General features: G+C 34.2%; 2 protein-coding genes across 3 annotated transcripts; one reads left to right on the top strand and one right to left on the bottom strand.

The window, feature by feature from the left end:
* The first annotated feature begins 9,194 nt into the window (after nt 1-9,194).
* LOC142643305 (uncharacterized protein At1g01500-like) lies at nt 9,195-13,731 on the top strand. 2 transcript variants are annotated; one of them, XM_075817869.1, is made up of 4 exons: nt 9,195-9,730; nt 9,951-10,048; nt 10,792-11,595; nt 12,866-13,731. In XM_075817869.1, exons 3-4 carry the CDS (start codon nt 10,888-10,890, stop codon nt 13,091-13,093), a joined length of 936 nt encoding a protein of 311 aa, XP_075673984.1. In that variant the 5' UTR covers nt 9,195-9,730; nt 9,951-10,048; nt 10,792-10,887; the 3' UTR covers nt 13,094-13,731. The 2 variants fall into 2 exon arrangements, with proteins under 2 accessions (XP_075673984.1, XP_075673985.1); XM_075817870.1 differs by having other exon boundaries at nt 9,924-10,048.
* Nucleotides 13,732-14,668: 937 nt separating this feature from the next.
* Nucleotides 14,669-17,728, bottom strand: LOC142643642 (BTB/POZ domain-containing protein At1g63850-like). The gene is made up of 2 exons (XM_075818343.1): nt 16,373-17,728; nt 14,669-15,161 (listed from the first exon to the last, which is right to left on the bottom strand). The coding sequence occupies exons 1-2, from the start codon at nt 17,564-17,566 to the stop codon at nt 14,883-14,885; spliced, it is 1,473 nt and encodes a 490-aa protein (XP_075674458.1). The 5' UTR covers nt 17,567-17,728; the 3' UTR covers nt 14,669-14,882.
* Between the last annotated feature and the right edge of the window lie 1,661 nt (nt 17,729-19,389).

Below are 19,389 nucleotides of genomic sequence, written 5' to 3'. Positions count from 1 at the left end.
GTATACTCTGTATATCAAGGTGATCTGACTAGTTCCCTGTGTCCTGAGGGTTCCATGGGTCTTGATATTGAGTGTGAGGGCTTTGATAACATTGCTATCATGAATGTGGATAGAAAAATATGGGAAACAGTCGAAATGGACTGGTCCGATGTGACAAGCATCTCTAAGGGCCATGAGGATTGAGTTGTTCAAACCTCTTCTGATGAGTGGTTTAACTCCTACTTGGACTAAACCTATGTGTAGGAAGTTATGACATTTGTCCCTATGTGCTTGAATGGCTGATGGGGATAACAAGTAGCACATTTCGTACTCTTTGTTTATACCACAAACTTGTTCTATGGTCTTAACATGGTAATCTGTCTTGAAGGCTCTCTTCCAAGACCATGAAGACTTATAGATCTGGTTGGTGGCTACTTTAGGGATATTCCAATCTCCTATGTCTAGATCTAGATCAGATAACTCATAAGACTCCGAATTAAGTATTCCTATATCTGCTGGTATCTCTGGGATATATATATATATGTGTGTGTGTGTGTGTGTGTGTGTGTGTGTGTGTGTGTGTGTATGTGTGTATTTACATATAGATAGACTATTATATTATCAATAGACTATTATATTATCAATAAACTACAAATAATAATTTGATGCCATATGAACCTATATATTATATGATCAATAGACTAATTTTAATCTTTATTTTATATGAGTATATTTTTAGACAAGTATACATATAAATATATTATATTATATTTGTTTAAACAAATCTCTATGTCATGAGATTGTTCATGAACACATTATTATATTTAAATTTGGGCTGTTTGCGAAATAAATGAACATAAGCAAATCTTTTTTCTTGAATCGAGTTTGAATTATTTATAAATAACTTGTCTCATTTACAACCTTATAATAAACTCGATAAAATTAAACATGAACCTCAAACTCAAATAAAAAATACATACATACATACATACATATATATATATATATATGTATGTATGTATATTTCCTACATGTGAATAAATTGGCCATTTGCCTAATGACTAATATGTTAAAACTTAAATTTTTGCTAATCTTATCACGTATCATTTGCCAAAACTTATGTGTGCGCGCACGTGTGAGAGAAACTATTGAGGACTATTTTATCGTTTTGGTTCTAATTTGTTGAAGATTTTTAGAATCCAGAATAAAAAGAGGATGAGGAGAAAAAGAGAATGCAAGAATGATATGATTTAGCCTACAACCACGAGTGAAAAGTCCTTATTGATTATATCTGTACTACACTAAATTGTTGTATTGCCCCATTCCCCCCTCCACCTCCACACCCCCCCCCCCCCCACCCCACCCCACCCCACCAACTACCTATTTTAAAAGAAAAAAGGAAAAACAAACATTTGTATTACAATGAATGTGATGTAGGATATTTATAATTGCTAAACCCTACACTAATTGTATACTAAACCGCAATCACAAGACTTATTGTACGAGTATAATTAAGATTACTTTGATTGCTCCCCAAATAGGATTGTGCTTGAGTTGTAACATGGATTTGGGCTTGCTATTTTTAAACTAAAACAAAGAAACATTACCATTTTTTTTTTAAATTGCAGAAATATAAAGCCAAGAATGTAAAGGTGTATCTACTTCTTTATTCGAGGTTCAAGTGATAGTCCATAGAGTTGGCTTAACAAATTTTGGAGCCTAAGACGAAAAATTTAAATCAGACCTTTTTTACATTTAGATATTGATTAAATAATATTTATTTAACTTTTGATGTAATTTTTCATTTAAATCTATTTTCAGGTTTTTTGAAATGCAATATTATTAATTAAGTTTTTGTATTCAATTTTCCCTAGCACAATTTATAATAGAAAATATTTATGAATGAATAAAACACAGATTGTAATAGAAAATTATAATTTAACTAAAATAAATCATAAAGTATAGGTCAATATGAACTATTTTTTGTTTTTTTAGGAAAAATTTGCAACTTTACTAAATGACATGATCATGTTAGATTCTAAATCTACATAAGTGAAAATTCATTTATCACATAAGTAAATAATTTAATAATAATAATTAATTAATTATTGTAAATTCATAATTTCATTATAGTAATATCTACACAAATATTTGGATTTGATTAAAGTATATATTACTTTTTAAAAAGCTGGATAACTTATGAAAGCATGTATGTTATAAAAATCAAATAACAAAGGAGTGAAGGAAAAATTCTATCATATTTAAAAAAAATTTGAGAAAAAGTCAGTATAAATGGGAATTGGGAAAAGTAAAAAAATTAAATCTATTTCTATTTCTATTTCTATTAACTATATCAAAAGTGTCAGTGCCTATTTTGTTTAGTCAAGTTTTTGTCTTTTTTTCTAAGCCAAAACAGTGTGTTTTGTTTTGAAAAAGCAAAAAGCCACAATTTAAGAAAACAAAACTTGATATAGAGTAGAGACATTTGTACAATATTTTTGGCCTTTGGTGAGCATAAACTCACTGTTTCATGGGAGCTGGCCTTTTTTTTTTTTATAAAAAAAAAACATATCACCATTCATACCAGTTTTCTTGCTCATTTCAGTTTTTCCTTTTTTAAATATTTATATGTGGTGATAGCGATAGAGTGTTTTGGTTTAAGAGTTATTCAATTCCCACTGATACAATTGCCTTCTTCTCCTTCCTTTTTTTTTTTTTTTTTTTTGCGGTAATATCATCTGTTGAACTTGTTTATATATTAATAATTATGGGGGGAGTGAACTTGATTCCAGGCCAAGGCCCAAAGGGCCTAGAATATCATAATTGAAGTGATGGGCCAGAGCCATCAATAAAGATAGAAGCAAGAGCAGCAGAAGAGTAAAGGGAATCTTCCTATAGTGGACAAAAGAAGGACTACAAGCAACTGATTCCTACTTTAATCCAAGATGCCACCCCCACCAAGGGCACCTTGGGAAATCTCCTGAAAGGATAAGGATCACAGAGGTCGTCACCTCCGCATTAATGAGAGATTATCTACCTAATTTCTACCGTACTAAATACGTATAGGACAATCTGAATAGTGCAAACACCCCCCTAAAAGTCCTATTTCATGATGAAAGGGGGTAGAACCAATGGGGGATGTGACAAGTATCCCAAAAATCCGGCTAGGAGCAAACCAGCTGAAGAGATAAGGGAAAGAAAAATGCCTATAAAAGGGGAGAAGACTGCATCAGAGAAGGGGCTAGAAGATTTCAAAAGAGAAAACCATATAGAAGAAGAAGAGAGAGAGTGAAAATTGAAAATGCTAAGTGGAGACACATTGTACTTTTGTTTTCTTCCTTACCCCCTACATCTCAAGAAAGCAGTTTATGTATGTTAGATTAGTTCATCCTCACTCCTCTCTTAATCAGTTGTTTAAGCCTCCCATTGTGGAGTTTCTACCTTATTTTTATGATAAATAAATTGTGCAAGTCAATTACTTAGAGCATCTCGGATTTTTACTGTTTGTGTTTGAGTTTTGGCCCCCACAATAATAAAATATTAACACAACAAATTGCCATAATATTTTCAAAATGATTGAGGTGTTAATTCTTTGTATGTCAAAATAAAATAGTAAAATATCATATTGGAACCAACTACAACTAAAAACAAAGTATTGTGAAGAAAAAAAAAAGTGCTACATCCATAACATTTTTCACAATATTTTCATAACAAATCTTAGGTGGTAAATTGTTATTCTAATTTAAACTTACCAATAAAATTACTTTTTTGCCTGCCAATAACAACCCATAACAACCTATAACGTATGATTTGTAATGAAAATATTGTGGATATAGCATTTCTTTTGTAAAAATGTTAAAACATCTTGTTATCGTCACAATATTTTCACAACTGTTGGAGTGTTAATTCTTTACAAGTCAAAGTAAAATATAACAAAGTTATAAAGGTATTATGAAAATGTATCATTCTTTATGTTTTTAGAATTTTTTTTATTAGTCAATATTTATTAAGCCAAAATTCACTGTTTCAAATATAGTTTTCTTGGGTTTAATTTTTGTATTTTGTATTTTTTTTTTCTTTATGCACCATTTAACCATTTTAAGTAAAAACACATAGTTTTACATTCACACATGCGCGCGCGCACACACACACACACTCACACAAAAACAAAAAACAAAAACAAGAACTTAGGATTAAAACACTTTTCATCATTTTATGTTTGGGGTAGTTCACAATTCATCCTTAAACTTTAAAATCAAGTAATTTCCTCTTTAATATTTTGGAAAATAGCAAATATGTCATATTGCCGTTCTCTCAATTAAACCCAAATGAAAACTTATAATTCTTAAAATATTTTATTGTGTAATGTCTAAAATACTCCCACTAAATTTTAACGTCCCAACAATTTTCTTTAGTATTTTGAGTTTTAAATGGTAGTAATGCTTAGAAAGTTGGAATGGTAATATAAGGTGTTTTATTTGCTAGTTGGAGAACATTGGTTTTCTAGGTTTAAATCTTTGAAATTTATAATTTATCTAATGAAAAATTCGATAATACATGTCTTTTGTTATTTTTTTTCTTTTCTTTCCTAAAATGGGTGTTCATTAAACACTAATTAAGTTAAAGCTTGCACCAAAACTCATGTAGAATGATAAAGAATAAAGTATGAATGAGAAAATTTTTCATTGTCTATGGTTGAGGTATTTGATGAAGAGTTTTAATTGTAGCACATGACATCTTTTATTACGAAAATTTAAATAACCGATGGTAACCCTTTTTCTTTTTGGTGGCTCCACTCACTTATTAGTGATTTTAATCTAGCCTCTAGGTTGCCCCCTCTGAGATCCAATCATAAAACCACAACTCATTTGATCTCATACTCAATTAGCTACGTCCAATTATTCGACGTGGTGGTTGATTCTGATACCAATTATTAAGACTCAACTAAGATAATCTTGGATTGATACAGAGGAAAGGATATTTCTGGTTGGTTTCAAGGACAACCAAGCCTCCTTGAGAAAGATAGAGAGAACAAAAATGGAAATAGAGACTAATGTAGTGTTTAGTATTCATTCATCAATGATTTCCCTTTCCTCTCATTACAATTAGACTTATACTCTCATGCTCACCACTGTTACTAACTCTGATCATTCCTTGCCAACTGGCCTAGGTAACTAACTAACTACCATAACTGCTAGGAGCGGAGCCAGAAATATTTGTTTAGGGGCCCAAGTTGCGATACTAATATGTATATCAAGACTACCCCACATACATATACACACACACACGCTTTTTTATCATATACACACGCTTTTTTATATGATAAGTTATATATATACACACACTAAAAAAAAAAGTTTAGTAATTTCAATCAAAACTATATTTGATGGTGATATTTCATATAATAAAATTCATTTTTACCATTTTTATAATGAAATTCTTAAAAAGTTTCATTTTCAATACAAATTATCAAATTTTATACTAAAGTAAGTACAAAATCTTTCGATTGAACTAATGAAATTTTCAAAAACATGAATGGCCCAAAACTTGGAGAAACAAGTTATGTTCCAAACATATTTGAAACTATCTTGTTCTAATTCATTATATGGCAACAAAAGAGACATTTTATGTGTAGTTTTAGTGACATGATTTTTTTAATGAGTCAATGACTTGTTAATCACTACATAACAGGTTAAACAATATAGATCCAAACATGTTTGTTTCTAAACTTTACCAAATATTTAATTGATATAAAAGCACATTTTATAATAAAAAATAAAATTGCAAAAAATAAAGTTATGTGTCTATAACTATTAGACTAGCTATTTTTTTTTAAGAGCATCATTGGACTAATTCAAATATTTGGGGGGCCAATTTTTATATTTATAGACTAAATTTTGAAAACATTAAAATAATTATATATATTAAGAAAATTTTCAAAATTTTGGGAGGGCCATGGCCGCTCCACTCATATACATGGCTCCACCCCAATAATTCCCATGCTATGTGTGTAATACAATTCAGCACATGCCTAATACAATTTAGCACATGTCTAATACAATGTCATGTGTGTAATACAATTCAACAAATGCCTAATACAATGTCAATCAATGTCAACATGTTTAACAAAACTCAAATGCTTATCGTTGAAAGATGATATTTATTATTATTCTTAGAAGTTTTTGATAAGTAGATATCACCTTTAGCAAATAGGTATCAAAATTCTTATACAAATGAGATTAACTTTGAATGACATACATTTTTTTATCTATATAGTTTCATACTTTTTCAAATAAAAATTCTATCTTAATTTTCTTACTCAAGACGTAGTATGTGCCTTGCACATACCACCCACACTAGTTATATTATAAAGTTATACAACGAAGTGACAAACTAACAAGGAAATTTGCAATGAGTTCTGGTTAGTTCAACTGAAAAAGTCTCTGATGGTTAAATAAAAAATTTGAAGTGTAATTCCTGTTTACACCAGTACCCATCACGCACTCTTGAGGTGTAGAGTTCTATCTCATATATATATATATATATAAGGATGGGCTAATTATTTGATGTGAAATGTTCTATTTAAAATGAGGTGACGTGCAATTAAAAGGTTCTAGGAGTAGTTGCAGTGTGTAAAATGGTGGTAAATAGATGAAGATAAAAAGGTGGATAACACGTTACCCATTTATAAATAAAATGTAAGAATTAAAATTTATTATCACTTTTTATTATATATTTAAAATAACAAGATACATCTAGTTAAAAAAAATATTAGAAATAAATCAAACCTATTTGTAAACTCAATAAAAGTTATAGTAATTGTAGCATTGTTTAAAAAAGAACAGGTGTAAACGTGTTTTTTCGTTAAAATGATACGTTAAATGCATTCTATTGGCTGATAAAGGCGCCTTTGTTTTTTATGGTGAAACAACCTTAATTTAAATGTTTGAAGACATGTAAGTTAATATTATATTAATAAAGAGGGGCCTTAGGCCATTGCCTAAGTTGCCTATAGAATTGAGCTGAGCCGGCCTGACAGTCCATTAGTAAGATTATTATTATTTATGATACTCTATGCATGTGATTCGAATCCTATATCTCTTTTTCACTATATATATATATATATATATATATATATATATATATATATATATATATAGTTTTTAGGACATACATTAAGAAAATATTTAAGAAATTTCGTTAGAAAAAATAAAAAATAATTTTTTTTTTTTTTACAACTTTTTCAAATCTCTATAATAAAAAAATGAATAATTAAGGGTCCGTTTGGTACCACAACTTAAATTACAGTTTTCAATTTTTAAATAACATTATATATATTTTCATATATTTTTTTGTTCACACGGATTTTCAAAAAATACAAACAACATTACTAAAGAGCCCATTATATGTCTAAGGATTAACTGGACGTGCCGACCCGTGTATATATATATATTATAAAACATTTTATTTGGCTTAGTCAAAATATCTTGAGGATAAGGACAATGTGTACTTTACCCTATTGTTCAAAAGTTTTGATTTTTGGTTGGGTGAAGACAAGGAAGATGGAAAATAGAACGATGAAAATAGAATGAAAAATGACATTTTTTACCGTTTGGTTCAGAAGAGAAAATAAAAGAGACAGAAAATGGGGAGAAAAGTAATTCCTCCAAACCCACATTTTTTTATCCTCTCAATTTGGGAAGAAAATGGAAGAGGAAAAGATGTTGAATTATGTAATTTATACAAATACTCTCACTTTATTATACTCACCTACCATTCTCATTTTATAATAAGGACATAATAATCAATTTATATAAACTACATTTTTCATTCTCCTATTTTTCTCTTCAACCAAACAAAATTTTTTTCTATTCTCTCACTTTTTCACCCTCCAACTAAATACACATGAAAAAAAACCAAATCTTTTCTACCATTTCATTTTTCAATCATTCCACTAAAATTTTCAACCATCCACTTTTTTCATTTCTCCAAACAAAGCGGACCCATATCTGATAAACAAGTTTCAAGTTTTCCATATAATTCAAGATCCAGCAACATGCCTACCACACTAGATGTCAGGCGATTAGGTAAGATGGAGACCGCAATATACATTAATGATTTGGCAGGAGTTGGGATGTTCTCACAATTTGCTAACATGAGGCTTGGTAATTAGTGTGGAAAAATTATTAGATATTTTCGGTTACTATAAATATATATTTTTTCTTCTCAAATAAATTATAAATTTTATCATAAATTTAATTAGTAAGGCCTATAATTATATATATAAAAAAACACATTTATAACATTCTGCATTTATAACATTTTGAAAATGTCCTATAATTACCCATCAGTGCATTATTATGATAATGTCTAAAGATTAACTGGACTTGCCGATCCATAAAACATTTTATTCGGGTTAGTCAAAATATCTTGAGGATAACGACAATGTGTACTTTACCCTATTGTTCAAAAGTTTTGATTTGAATGTCCGATAAAAAAGTTTCAAGTTTTCCATATAATTCAAGTTCTAGTAACATGCCTACCACACTAGATGAAAGATTTATGTTACTATGTTTATTGATACTCTCCTATCTCCTTGTGATATTATAAAACAAGTCAAGTATTTGATTTAAATGGTAGATTACTAGTAACCTTATTATTTGTAGAAATTTTTTTAGCTCTAAACATGTTTAGAAATATCTTGTTTTAACTCACTATGTGACAATTGAAAAGGTTATCATATGTAATTTAATTTTAATTACATAATTTTTTTAATAAATCATATAACTTGTTTAAATAATACACACGAAAAAATTACTTTCGACATATTTGAAGTCAAATATTATTATTGTTTCTACCTTCTCCCCTTTATCTACTTATCTTTAAAAAAATAAATATAACAGAAATCAACCATTAAAAAAAAAAAGAGAAAGATGGAATCTCAAATATATCTTCCCAATTCTCACATGACAACTTGACAAGCACGTGATTGAGCTTAATATATATATATTTTTAATGAAAATATAGTTATCTTATATAAAGTGATAAATCAATTAAAACTAGGAGAGATAGTAGCTACCAAAAAAAAAAAACTAAGTCGGTAGACCCTTTTATATCTCTCTTTAGGTGGTTCTAAAAAAAAAAAACTCTCAAGGCGTTGTTTACAAGAAACGTATATGTACGGTACCTCACCAATTAGTGTCAAGAGAGAGAGGCTATTCATTGTCTTGTAGATTCATAAATCATTATTGTATAACATGGAAGTTGCCCATCGTTTTCAATACATCGGCCTTGTGAACCTGCGCTTTCATTTGGATAAGATCCGAAGAATATCAGATACAGAGTGACCCCACTTTATTAATATAGTATAATAATACTTGCAAATCCAACACAACAACAACAACAAAAATAAAATAAAAGCAAATCGAGGACAACCCGTTATTGTTTCTGAAATTTAAGGACATGGGTTTTTCTCAGTTTTGATTTGATCGATTGTGAATTATTGAAGAAAAAAAAATAACATAGACAACCCAATTTTGTTTGTCGAATACAGGGATGAATTGTTCTTTGTTTTCGATTTGACAACTTGTATTTTGCGCGGCCACGATTCTTCTACAAAAGAGATCAAGAGCCCTGTCTTGTTCCATTGGTCGGTCAATTCTATTTCTCAATTCTAACACTACTAGAGGCTGAAATTCGATTTGCTTATTATAAGAGGCTGCAAAGAGAGTACGTAATACATACATACACCGTGAGTTTTTTCTCGTTATTAAATATTACAGTTTTGATTATGATTCCATGGTAATTTTTCTGAAAAAAAAGAAAAGAAAAAGAGACAAGTTTTGTTTTGTATGTATGTTAGTATACATGACGTGAGTTATTAGTCGTTCACACTTGTTTTATTGAAATTTGCGGTGTTTTGTTTTGTTACTGTATTTAATCAGATAGGTGTATTCTTTTCATCTTCACAGAACATTTCAGCAAGACCATATTAAAGGAGGTATACAAATTTTTTGCCTGCTATTTTAGCTACATATTGCTCTGGTGGCGATGCTACGTTTCTCAGAAGGTAAAGTGTTTTTTTTTTTTTTCAAAATTTGTAATTTATGTAGTTATTATTTAAATTGTTGGGTTATCTTTCTTGTTTTTTGGAAATTTGGTTTGATGTATAATATATTTTGTATTTCTAATCTGCTCAACTTGGGTGTGAATCAGTTTGGAAGGAGACCTTTTTCTTCAGCTTTTGGTTTCTGCAATGAACATTTGTTGGGTTTCACACTTATTTTATTTGGACTTTTCTCTAGTTCTTTTTTCATCAGCTTATCTCTTCTTTATCTTTTGTTTCTGCTTCTGGGTTGATGATTGCTCTGTTGGCCTGTCCTCTACATAATTATTTGTCTTTATGTTTCTGTGTGCAATTCCTACAGAGCAAAATGTTTTCATATATTGGTTCTCTTCTTCCGTTGAAGCCCTCTATATTGATCAGTTCCATATCTAATCGAGTTTAAACTTTAGACTTTATGCTCCTCTCTTCTTTCTTTGTTTCCTTTCTGTTAAGTGTTGTGTCCTGGATTTCTACCATTATAAATATAAAGTGTTTGTCATTTATTTTGTTCATGTAGATTCTTCTGTACAGTTTGGGTCTTTGGAGAAGTTGGGATTCATCTCTTTTGTTATAAATTGACACCCCCAATCCTTTCTTTCCTGCACACTGATCAGCTGTGTTTGTGGTTTCAACTGTTTTTTGGTTTTGCATTGTCCAAGTTATGCTGTGTAAATTTCTTTGATCTGACTTCATTCACATGGCTGCAGGTTTTCTTTCCTTTTCTGAGTTTCATTTGTTTGATTATCCAAATCATCAATTCAATTAAAGTGGAAATTTTATACTGAGGATTAAGCTCTTAAGCCATGGAGAATTCTTATGATTCATCTAATGGAAATGGGCCAACTGACAATGGGCACATGGTTATGGGGAACTCTTCATATCAACCCTGCGTCAAGGGGTCATTACCTTGGCTTGATTTGAGGGTTTTTTATGTTAGAGTTAGCAAATGTGAGATTGATGATTCCACACCTGAGTACCTCACACTAAACCATATTCCACTCAATCGCGATACGCTTCTTGAAGTTAATGGTGTTAGAGCTAGCATATATTCCGACGGTATGTCAACCCTTCTTAGAAGGGATCGATTAGATAAGAAGTCTGAAGAAGCTACATTTGTTAGCACTGATAGTATCAGGATGACAGGAAGTGTGAAGTTTGAGGTCTTTGATAAGGATATTCTTGTGTTATCGGGGGCTTTAGAATTGTGTAATAGTAATGGTTCTGTTGGAGAATCAAATACTCAAGGCCAGGGATGGAGCATTGATTGTGAATCTGATATAACTCCGGGCACAGGCTTCTTTAAGGGTAAGCAATTGATGGGGCCAGACTTGGCTTCACCTACAATTGAGGTCTACATTGCTGGGTCCTTTTTGAGCACTCCAATTATCTTAACAAAGACTTTGCAGCTTGGTCATCGAAAAAAGCATATGAGGAAGGGCATGTTGGATTCGATACCTGAGTATGAGATGACTGAAAGCCAGAAAGATGTTCCTTCCCGGCTTGATTTGCAGGTAATGTTTTGCTAATTTAATTCTCTAAGTTTTAGATGAGTTTTTGCTTTTCTGACTTTTAGATGTTCTGCTCATATTTTGTGCAAGAATTGCATTATCATTGCCTATGTTCCCTTTGTTTGCTGCTAAATGTTCACTCCCTTGTTTGTTGCATAGAATGTTTTATGTCTGGACTCTGGACAGGCATATACAATCTTATCCTAGATGGTCAGAAGGATAAGTGCTGGCACATGGTTTGAAGCTAAGAACTAAGACAATACTACCCTTTTTGTTTTTGTGTGTCATTATTTTGAGTGACTTTTACAAATACACACTTAGTCAGAAGGATGGGTCCAGGCAGAGACGTATAATTGAAAAAAAATTGTCGTCTTTCTTCGGTCTTTCATGGTTGTCTAATGTAATGAATAAAAAAAATACAAAATAACCATGGAAACTGTATGAACACATTTACATCCATTTTGCTTTTGTACATAGGTGTGCTCTATATGACCCTGGCCTTGAAATGGGTAGAATTTCACCTACTTTGTTAAGGAGTCAAATGCAACCCCCCCCTCAAAAAAAAAAAAAAGTAGAGGTTCTATAGTGTCATCACAACCTTCTTTGGTGAAATTATCTTTTGGTTCATACTGTATCATATTCACATAATTACAGCACATACACGGGGATGTGGAAGGATCCCGTCAGTGGTCTTCCTCTATAATTACTGCACATAATTAAAGCCAGCATCTTTTCATTTGTGACTTTCATTAGTGTATCAGCTGATCTACAAATGGATTTCCTTCTTTAGATATATGTCGTATCTTAAACTTCTTTTGGTTACTTCACGATACTCTCAAGTAGGCAAAAGCTGCTTTAATCTGAACAACATATGTTAACCACTTTTTGGAAATCCTTTGGGTGCATTTAACATGAATTTCTTTACTGTCCCTATAGGAACTTCACCCTGATAATCAGTATGCAATTTCTGTACTTATCTTGATCAGTTGAAGTCAACTGCAGCGCATTAGGGTCTGTTGGGTGCAATAGCCCAAATGTGACAATAATTGATATTGTTATTGCAGCTAGGATTGATTAATTTTCTTTCATCTGATTTGTGTAATTTAGTATAATGGTAATACTTGTCTCATGAATTATACGCTTGGCACTTTTATCAGGGTATTAACAAAGATGTCTTCGCCAAGAAGATTTTTATGTTTACATATGCCTTACATTGCCACTAAAGTTTACTGCCCATAACCTAGCACCCTGCTCATTTTGTTTTATTCTACAGATGTCAGAATTCCCAAATTACAAACCAGAAAATGAAGACTACAGTAACCCCTACACTGGGACAGCATATTTTGAAGATGAAGATGGAGAACTTTCATGGTTCAATGCCGGTGTAAGAGTAGGTGTCGGGATTGGCCTTAGCATTTGTCTTGGAATTGGAATTGGAGTGGGCTTGCTGGTTCGAACATACCAAGGCACCACCAGCAACTTTAGAAGGCGACTACTTTAATCCACACTTTCATTGTTTGCCCTTCTAGCAAAATGTCATCCTTTCAACTTCCTCATGATATAAAGGCAGCTAACTTAGTGGTACTTCCGACATGTCACAGTTGTCAATATGGAGGCTAATGGATTTTGCAATTAAGTGTAGGAATGCTTGAGTTCAATCTTTTCTTTGCCTCTGCTGAGGCTTAAGCCTTGCATCCATTACAAGAGGTTCATTTGTTTCAAATGTACAACTATAAATGCAGGAAATCTATCAGCAGCACTTTCACTTGATTATGTAGGGAATGAACTCATTAGTGTGTGCGACCCTCACATAGCAAGTGTTGTCTGCTGTGGTCTTCTATATCTGAGAAGTTCTTTTGTTTTGTAAGGAGTTGATAGCAGTGAAGTTTTGGTAATGGAAAGATATGTAGATCCCTTTCAACGGGTCATGACTCGATTTGTCAAATTTGTCTTTGTACTTGATTATGTAGGGAATGAACTCATTAGTGTGTGCGACCCTCACATAGCAAGTGTTGTCTGCTGTGGTCTTCTATATCTGTGAAATTCTTTTGTTTTGTAAGGAGTTGATAGCAGTGAAGTTTTGGTAATGGAAAGAAATGTAGATCCCTTTCAACGGGTCATGACTCGATTTGTCAAATTTGTCTTTGTACTTGTTATGTTGGCTTTGCATGCTGACTATATTGTCATTACTCTAATTTTAGGCTGTAGTTAGTCACACATTACCATAGTTCTAACTCCTACCCTCCATGTTTAATTGATAACCCTATTGTTGTCTAGGGAATTGATATGCGTATTTTTTACAAGCCGGAGAATATACTTGAATCGAAAAAGGTATCTTGTGTATTGGGTATACGCATTTTTCTTACTCATAACATATGAGTTTCACATTGTGAGTCCACGTAATTGTAAAAGAGATTATGCAAAAAATGCCAAATGCATGACATAATTAATATTGCCTGGATGGGATAGTGGGTTCAAATTAGCAGTCATGGCTTTGGTGAGTGACATTTTTATCAAGCCGTGTAAGGGGAACATGCAAAACGAAACTTGGATTACCTAACTCTCAACTTGAAACACACTCTGGACATGAAATACACTTAAAAAAGAGTGGGACTCTATTTCAAGAATTATATAAAAATTGTTATATTCCTCGTTTCAGTTTCACTAATTCATAAATTTCCACAACAGAACTGGGAGCAGAAATTATAGATAAATACAATACTGAAATCTGGTGGCATGGTTCTGTTTTTAAATTCATAAACTTATATACAAAATTAAGTTTCAATAACACGTGCACCACTGAATCTGAGGACATCTTTTCAATTCTTGGCAATAGGAATATGGCTAAAATGAACAGACATCTTTTCAATTCTAACTAGTAGAATGACCGTCTTTATTATATTTTTTGGGGAGAGAATCCGTTCATTTAGGTGCAGAAGCTATATGTCAGGCTTTCAAATTTTCAAGTGGGAAGTGGAATAAAATGCATCAGATTGCACTCAAAAGCAGCAGCAGCCTCAGTTGGCAATGGAACTTATTTTCAGACAGGTACATTATCACTAAAGATGGACAGAGATATCTGGAAGGATTTCAAATGCATTCAGACTTGCTTCTGTTGCGGTCCTTGCGGAGGTGAGAATGATCCAGTTTATATACACAGTACACACAAAGTTCTATCTAGACACTGGTTACTATACACAATATTTGACAGGAAAGACTAAACCTCAGTAATGACAGCATTACAATGGTGCAACAATAATCTATAACCACAACATAAACACCAGTACTTTCTAACAGAGGTCGTCTGTTTGTGGAGGTCGGGCAGCACGGCGGAACCAGGTGTTGAATGCTGTTAACAAGTGAGGGCAATCATCAACATTTCGGGTTGAAAAGCTGAGGCATTGCTGCAACAGCTCCTGTGAATCGGACATGGGCAGCGTAGAGATTATTCTTAGGAGTGTCTCTTCCAGTTCCAGGTACAGTGATTTGTTACTGGGTGACATAGGTGAGACATTGTCCTTGCAAACAATAAGAACAGGAAGCCACTCTTTTACAAGCTTCTTTCTAACCTGAAACATATGAGAACAAGAAAACATATGATTTTTAGTTTCAATTGATTCGTCATTCCATCAAAGTGCTCACTTGTGGTTATAGCATTCAGTGTTATTTCAGTGGTGAAATAGGTGTATATGCTGAGTAGCATTAGAGATGTTCAGAATACATTAAGAACAATTTAAAAACCTATGTCTGAGAGGGATTACATGTCTACTACCCACCAAGGTTACAAAAAAGTCCTGTTATGATAATTCTGACAAAAACTTGCAACAATCAAGTTGAAGGCCAAGAGGGATATGGGCTTATTAATAGAGACAACCTTAAAGACATGGAAAACAAAAGTAAAACTTTGACATGTACTAAACCTAAGGAAACTAGGAATTTAGCACATTTTGGTGCTTAAATTGCTTCATTCCAAATCTTAACTATTTAGAAACATGACACCAGATATGGGATTTAAAAACCAAATCTATAGTAAATAACAGAACTACTTCCCCAATTCATCAACTCTTCATGCAAACTGCCTTTCGATCAATGGTGACAAAGGAAACATTAAAGACGTAATAGAAATATCATGAGAAAATAAGACACTGAACACTCCTCAACTCGGATGAGACATAAACAGTAGGAAGCACTACAATGACAATTTGACCAAGAACGAACACATCTAGTCTGGTACATACCACCACCTATCCTCTGACAAATATACTTGGTCAATGTTCCATTCCTGTTTCCAATTGCTCATGTTACCCCCAAATCTAAGAAATCCAGACCCAGCACCAACTACCTAGACCCCATAAACTATTTTAGAGAATAAAGCTGTTTTATGTCATCATTTTAAACAAATCAATGTTATTTTAACCTAAATCTTTGGCTTCACCAAATCATGTGGGACAACCCAGATGGATTAAATCACGAGTGTAAAAAATCCACCTAAGTGCGTTCATATACATTGATCATGCATTGCCACCATTGCCACAATTTGCAGAGACTACATCAAGGCTTTTAAAAAACAAAATCCAAAATCACATATAGCTCGAACAATCAACATATAAATCATGCCCGCCACGACCAAATTACGAACACCCATCAAATTATAATAATGCAGCTCAATCAACCAATAACATAGCGTGTGCAATGTAGGGATAACAAATCACATAATACTCAAATTTAAGTACATTTCATAAGAATTGTAACAATAAGTTAATAACCCAGCAAGCAATACCTGTTTAGACGCCAAAATGGTGCCGGCGGCGACTGCATTGGCGAGCTTAGACGTGCACCTAAGCACGACAGCAGGCAAACCGGGGACAATATTCCGCCAAGCATCATCCCGAAACGCCCGCTGCAAATCAGCAGTGAACGAAGCCTGCTCGCTCCACGCCTTGACGGCGAAATCCGCCACCCTCAACTCAATCATCCTCTCGATCAACCAAAGCAAATGCTTCCCATTAGTCATAGCCTTATGAAGATTCAGCCTCTGTATCGCCTCGGTCTCATTATGATCGCCTCTAAAATCGGGGCTCGAGTAGTCCTCTAGCGACTCCTTAACAACGCCAATACACTTCTCGAACTCGGCCTCGAGCACCCGCTTGGCGGACTCTCGAGACGAGTAGTCTCGAAGCAGCTTGGCCACGAAGGCCTTGACGAAGGCCATGTTCGGGTACGTGTTGATCGCGGACGAGACCAGCGAGTGCAGCATTTCTTCCGACGCGTCGGATTCGGTGGCGGAAGGCGAGAGCCGAGAGAGGAGCTCTTGGCTCTCGTCTTGTTTCAAGAAAGGGACGATGCTCAAGACTCGCTGCTCCTCGGCCTCGGTCCACGGCACGGACTCGAGATAGGTGACGCACGATTTGACGAGATCTTCGAAGAGGAGTTCGAGGGCGATTGGGAGGAGATCGAGGGCCGTGGATACGGAATCGATTGAATTGGAGAGATCGGGAGTGTAGAGGAGTTGGAGGACGGTTCTGTAAGATTGGAGGGAGGTAGGGGTTGGTGGGATGCCTAGATTGAGTTTTAAGGGCTTTTGGGTTTGGTTTTGGGATTGGGATTGGGTTTGGGTTTGCCAGCGGTCGGATAAGAGGGCGGAGAAGTATTTGGAGCGGTGGAGGACGTGGGAGTGGAGGTAGATCTGAGTCTGGATGCCGTTTTCGAATATGCTGTTGTTTTCGTTGGTGGAGGTGGGGGTGAAGGGGGGAATGGCGGTGGGGGAGGAGTCGAAGGGGGAGAGTTCGAAGAACAGGCGGATGGCAACGTCGCCGGAGTTGCGGTCGTTGAATAAGGGTTTTGTGGTGGTTGTGGTGGTGGTGGCTGTGGTGGTGGGGGTTGTGGCGGAGGAGATTGTAGAGGAGGAGGAGGAGGGGGTGGAGGTGGAGGTGGGGAGTACGCGCTGCCGTTTTTTGGAAGAACCGATTGTCATTTTTTGCCTTTCTGGTTTGGTGATTTGGGATTTTTTTTTTCTTTTTTAGGGAGAGAGGGAGGGAGGGAAGAGGATAAGAATTTCGTAACGGGTTTTTATTTATATCGAGATTGTGGTAATGGAGGGGTGCACGTGGAGTGGACAAGTGGGTTGCCGTGACTCGCTTAAAGGAAGCTCCAGAATCCCAGATATATATTAAAAAAAAAGTTCTTAAGGATAATTACAACATGTTTCATACCCTTTGTCCTCGTCTAAAAGACTTAGAGCAACTACATCAGTCCGTTTAAAAATTTCATCTATTTTACATTAAAAATTTACTTTTTTTTATTTTACACTTCAACATTTTCAAAACACCCACGTCAATTTATCTATTTTACACCTCTATTCTAATTAAATAATATTATTTTATTATTATTATTTATTAATACCCACTCTCACCGGTTCTTTTGCCATTTTACATTTTCAGTTCTCAAGTCCCACTCGTTTCTCTCCTTCCCTCACTCTTTCCATTACAGCCGCCTCACCCAGCCCGCCTCGCCGCCGATCCAGCTCACTGCCTCAGCCGTCCACCGATTTAGCCTCCCTCTTTCCTTTGCCCCTCCCTCTCTCCTCCACCACAGACCCTTTGCCTCTCACCCCCAACCGACAAGCCTTTTCCTCCCACCCCCAACCGACGAGCCTTTGCCTCCTACCCCCAACCGACGAGCACCGATCTCCCTAGCTCCGATCCAAAAGCGCCGATCAGCTCCGATTAGGCAAGACCCACGATCGTTTCACAAGCACCGATCGTTCCAATCTGTGTTTGTGTATCTCTGCGTTTTTTTTTTTTTAATAAGTGTATCCCTATGTTGATTTGTCTGTGTGGATGTGTTTGTGTGTGGGTGTGTTTGTGTGCATCTGAGGAAAAAGAAGAAAGTGAGAAGAGACGTTTCTGAGTTTGTTGAGCTCGGAGAAGAGAGAGAAAAAAATGAGCGAACCGAAAATTGATAAAAAAAATAAATGAACGAGCTACAATAGCCATGTATATTTACATGGTTACTGTAGCTCATGGATGAATTTTCACAATTTTACACAGCTTTACACCCACTGATGTGGGTAATTTTTTGGCCAAAATGTGTAAAATAGAGGAATTTTTGTATTATAGATGAGGATCCACCAACTGATGTGGATGCTCTTAGAAGTTATTTGTTTCATTTTACAATATATTTCAATTGAAAATGTTTTTGAGATTTTTGTGTGTGTTCTGTAGTATACTATAAAATATTTTCTAAGTGTATGTTTCTATAAAAATAATGAAACATAAATCAACAATGTTAACTAGTCCACAATATCAAAATCACCTGAATCAAAATTAGAATCACAAAATCAACGACATGAATCATGTCACAATACTTACCCACACAAAATCAAATCCCTTATCCCACACATCTACGCCTACTAGGTCATGGACTCATGAGTTGTTGGGCCGATAGGATGATCACTAAAGGGATTGGGTGGGTCGATGGGTTGGCCATCAAAGGCAAGGGGGTTGCAATGGGTCGGTTGGTTCGCAATGACAAATGAGATGGGGATCTATTATGAATTGCAAGCTGTAAATTGTTTAAAGTTCCTTCAAGAGTGTAAAACAATTTACACACGGCAAATAGTTGATTTTACAATCAATCGGTATCATTTGATTCATTTTCAGTTTGACCAACATTTTTAGATAAGTCAAATACCAAAAATGGGAAAAATATTTTTAGCCCAAACAAACACGCTGAAAGTTTTTAACTATAATCCTAATGAATTTTTACCCTTTCAGATTAAATACAATAATAATATTG

This window comes from Castanea sativa, chromosome 7, assembly GCF_040712315.1.
Source record: "Castanea sativa cultivar Marrone di Chiusa Pesio chromosome 7, ASM4071231v1".
Lineage (NCBI taxonomy): Eukaryota > Viridiplantae > Streptophyta > Magnoliopsida > Fagales > Fagaceae > Castanea > Castanea sativa.
This window is presented reverse-complemented; position numbering and strand designations above follow the sequence as displayed.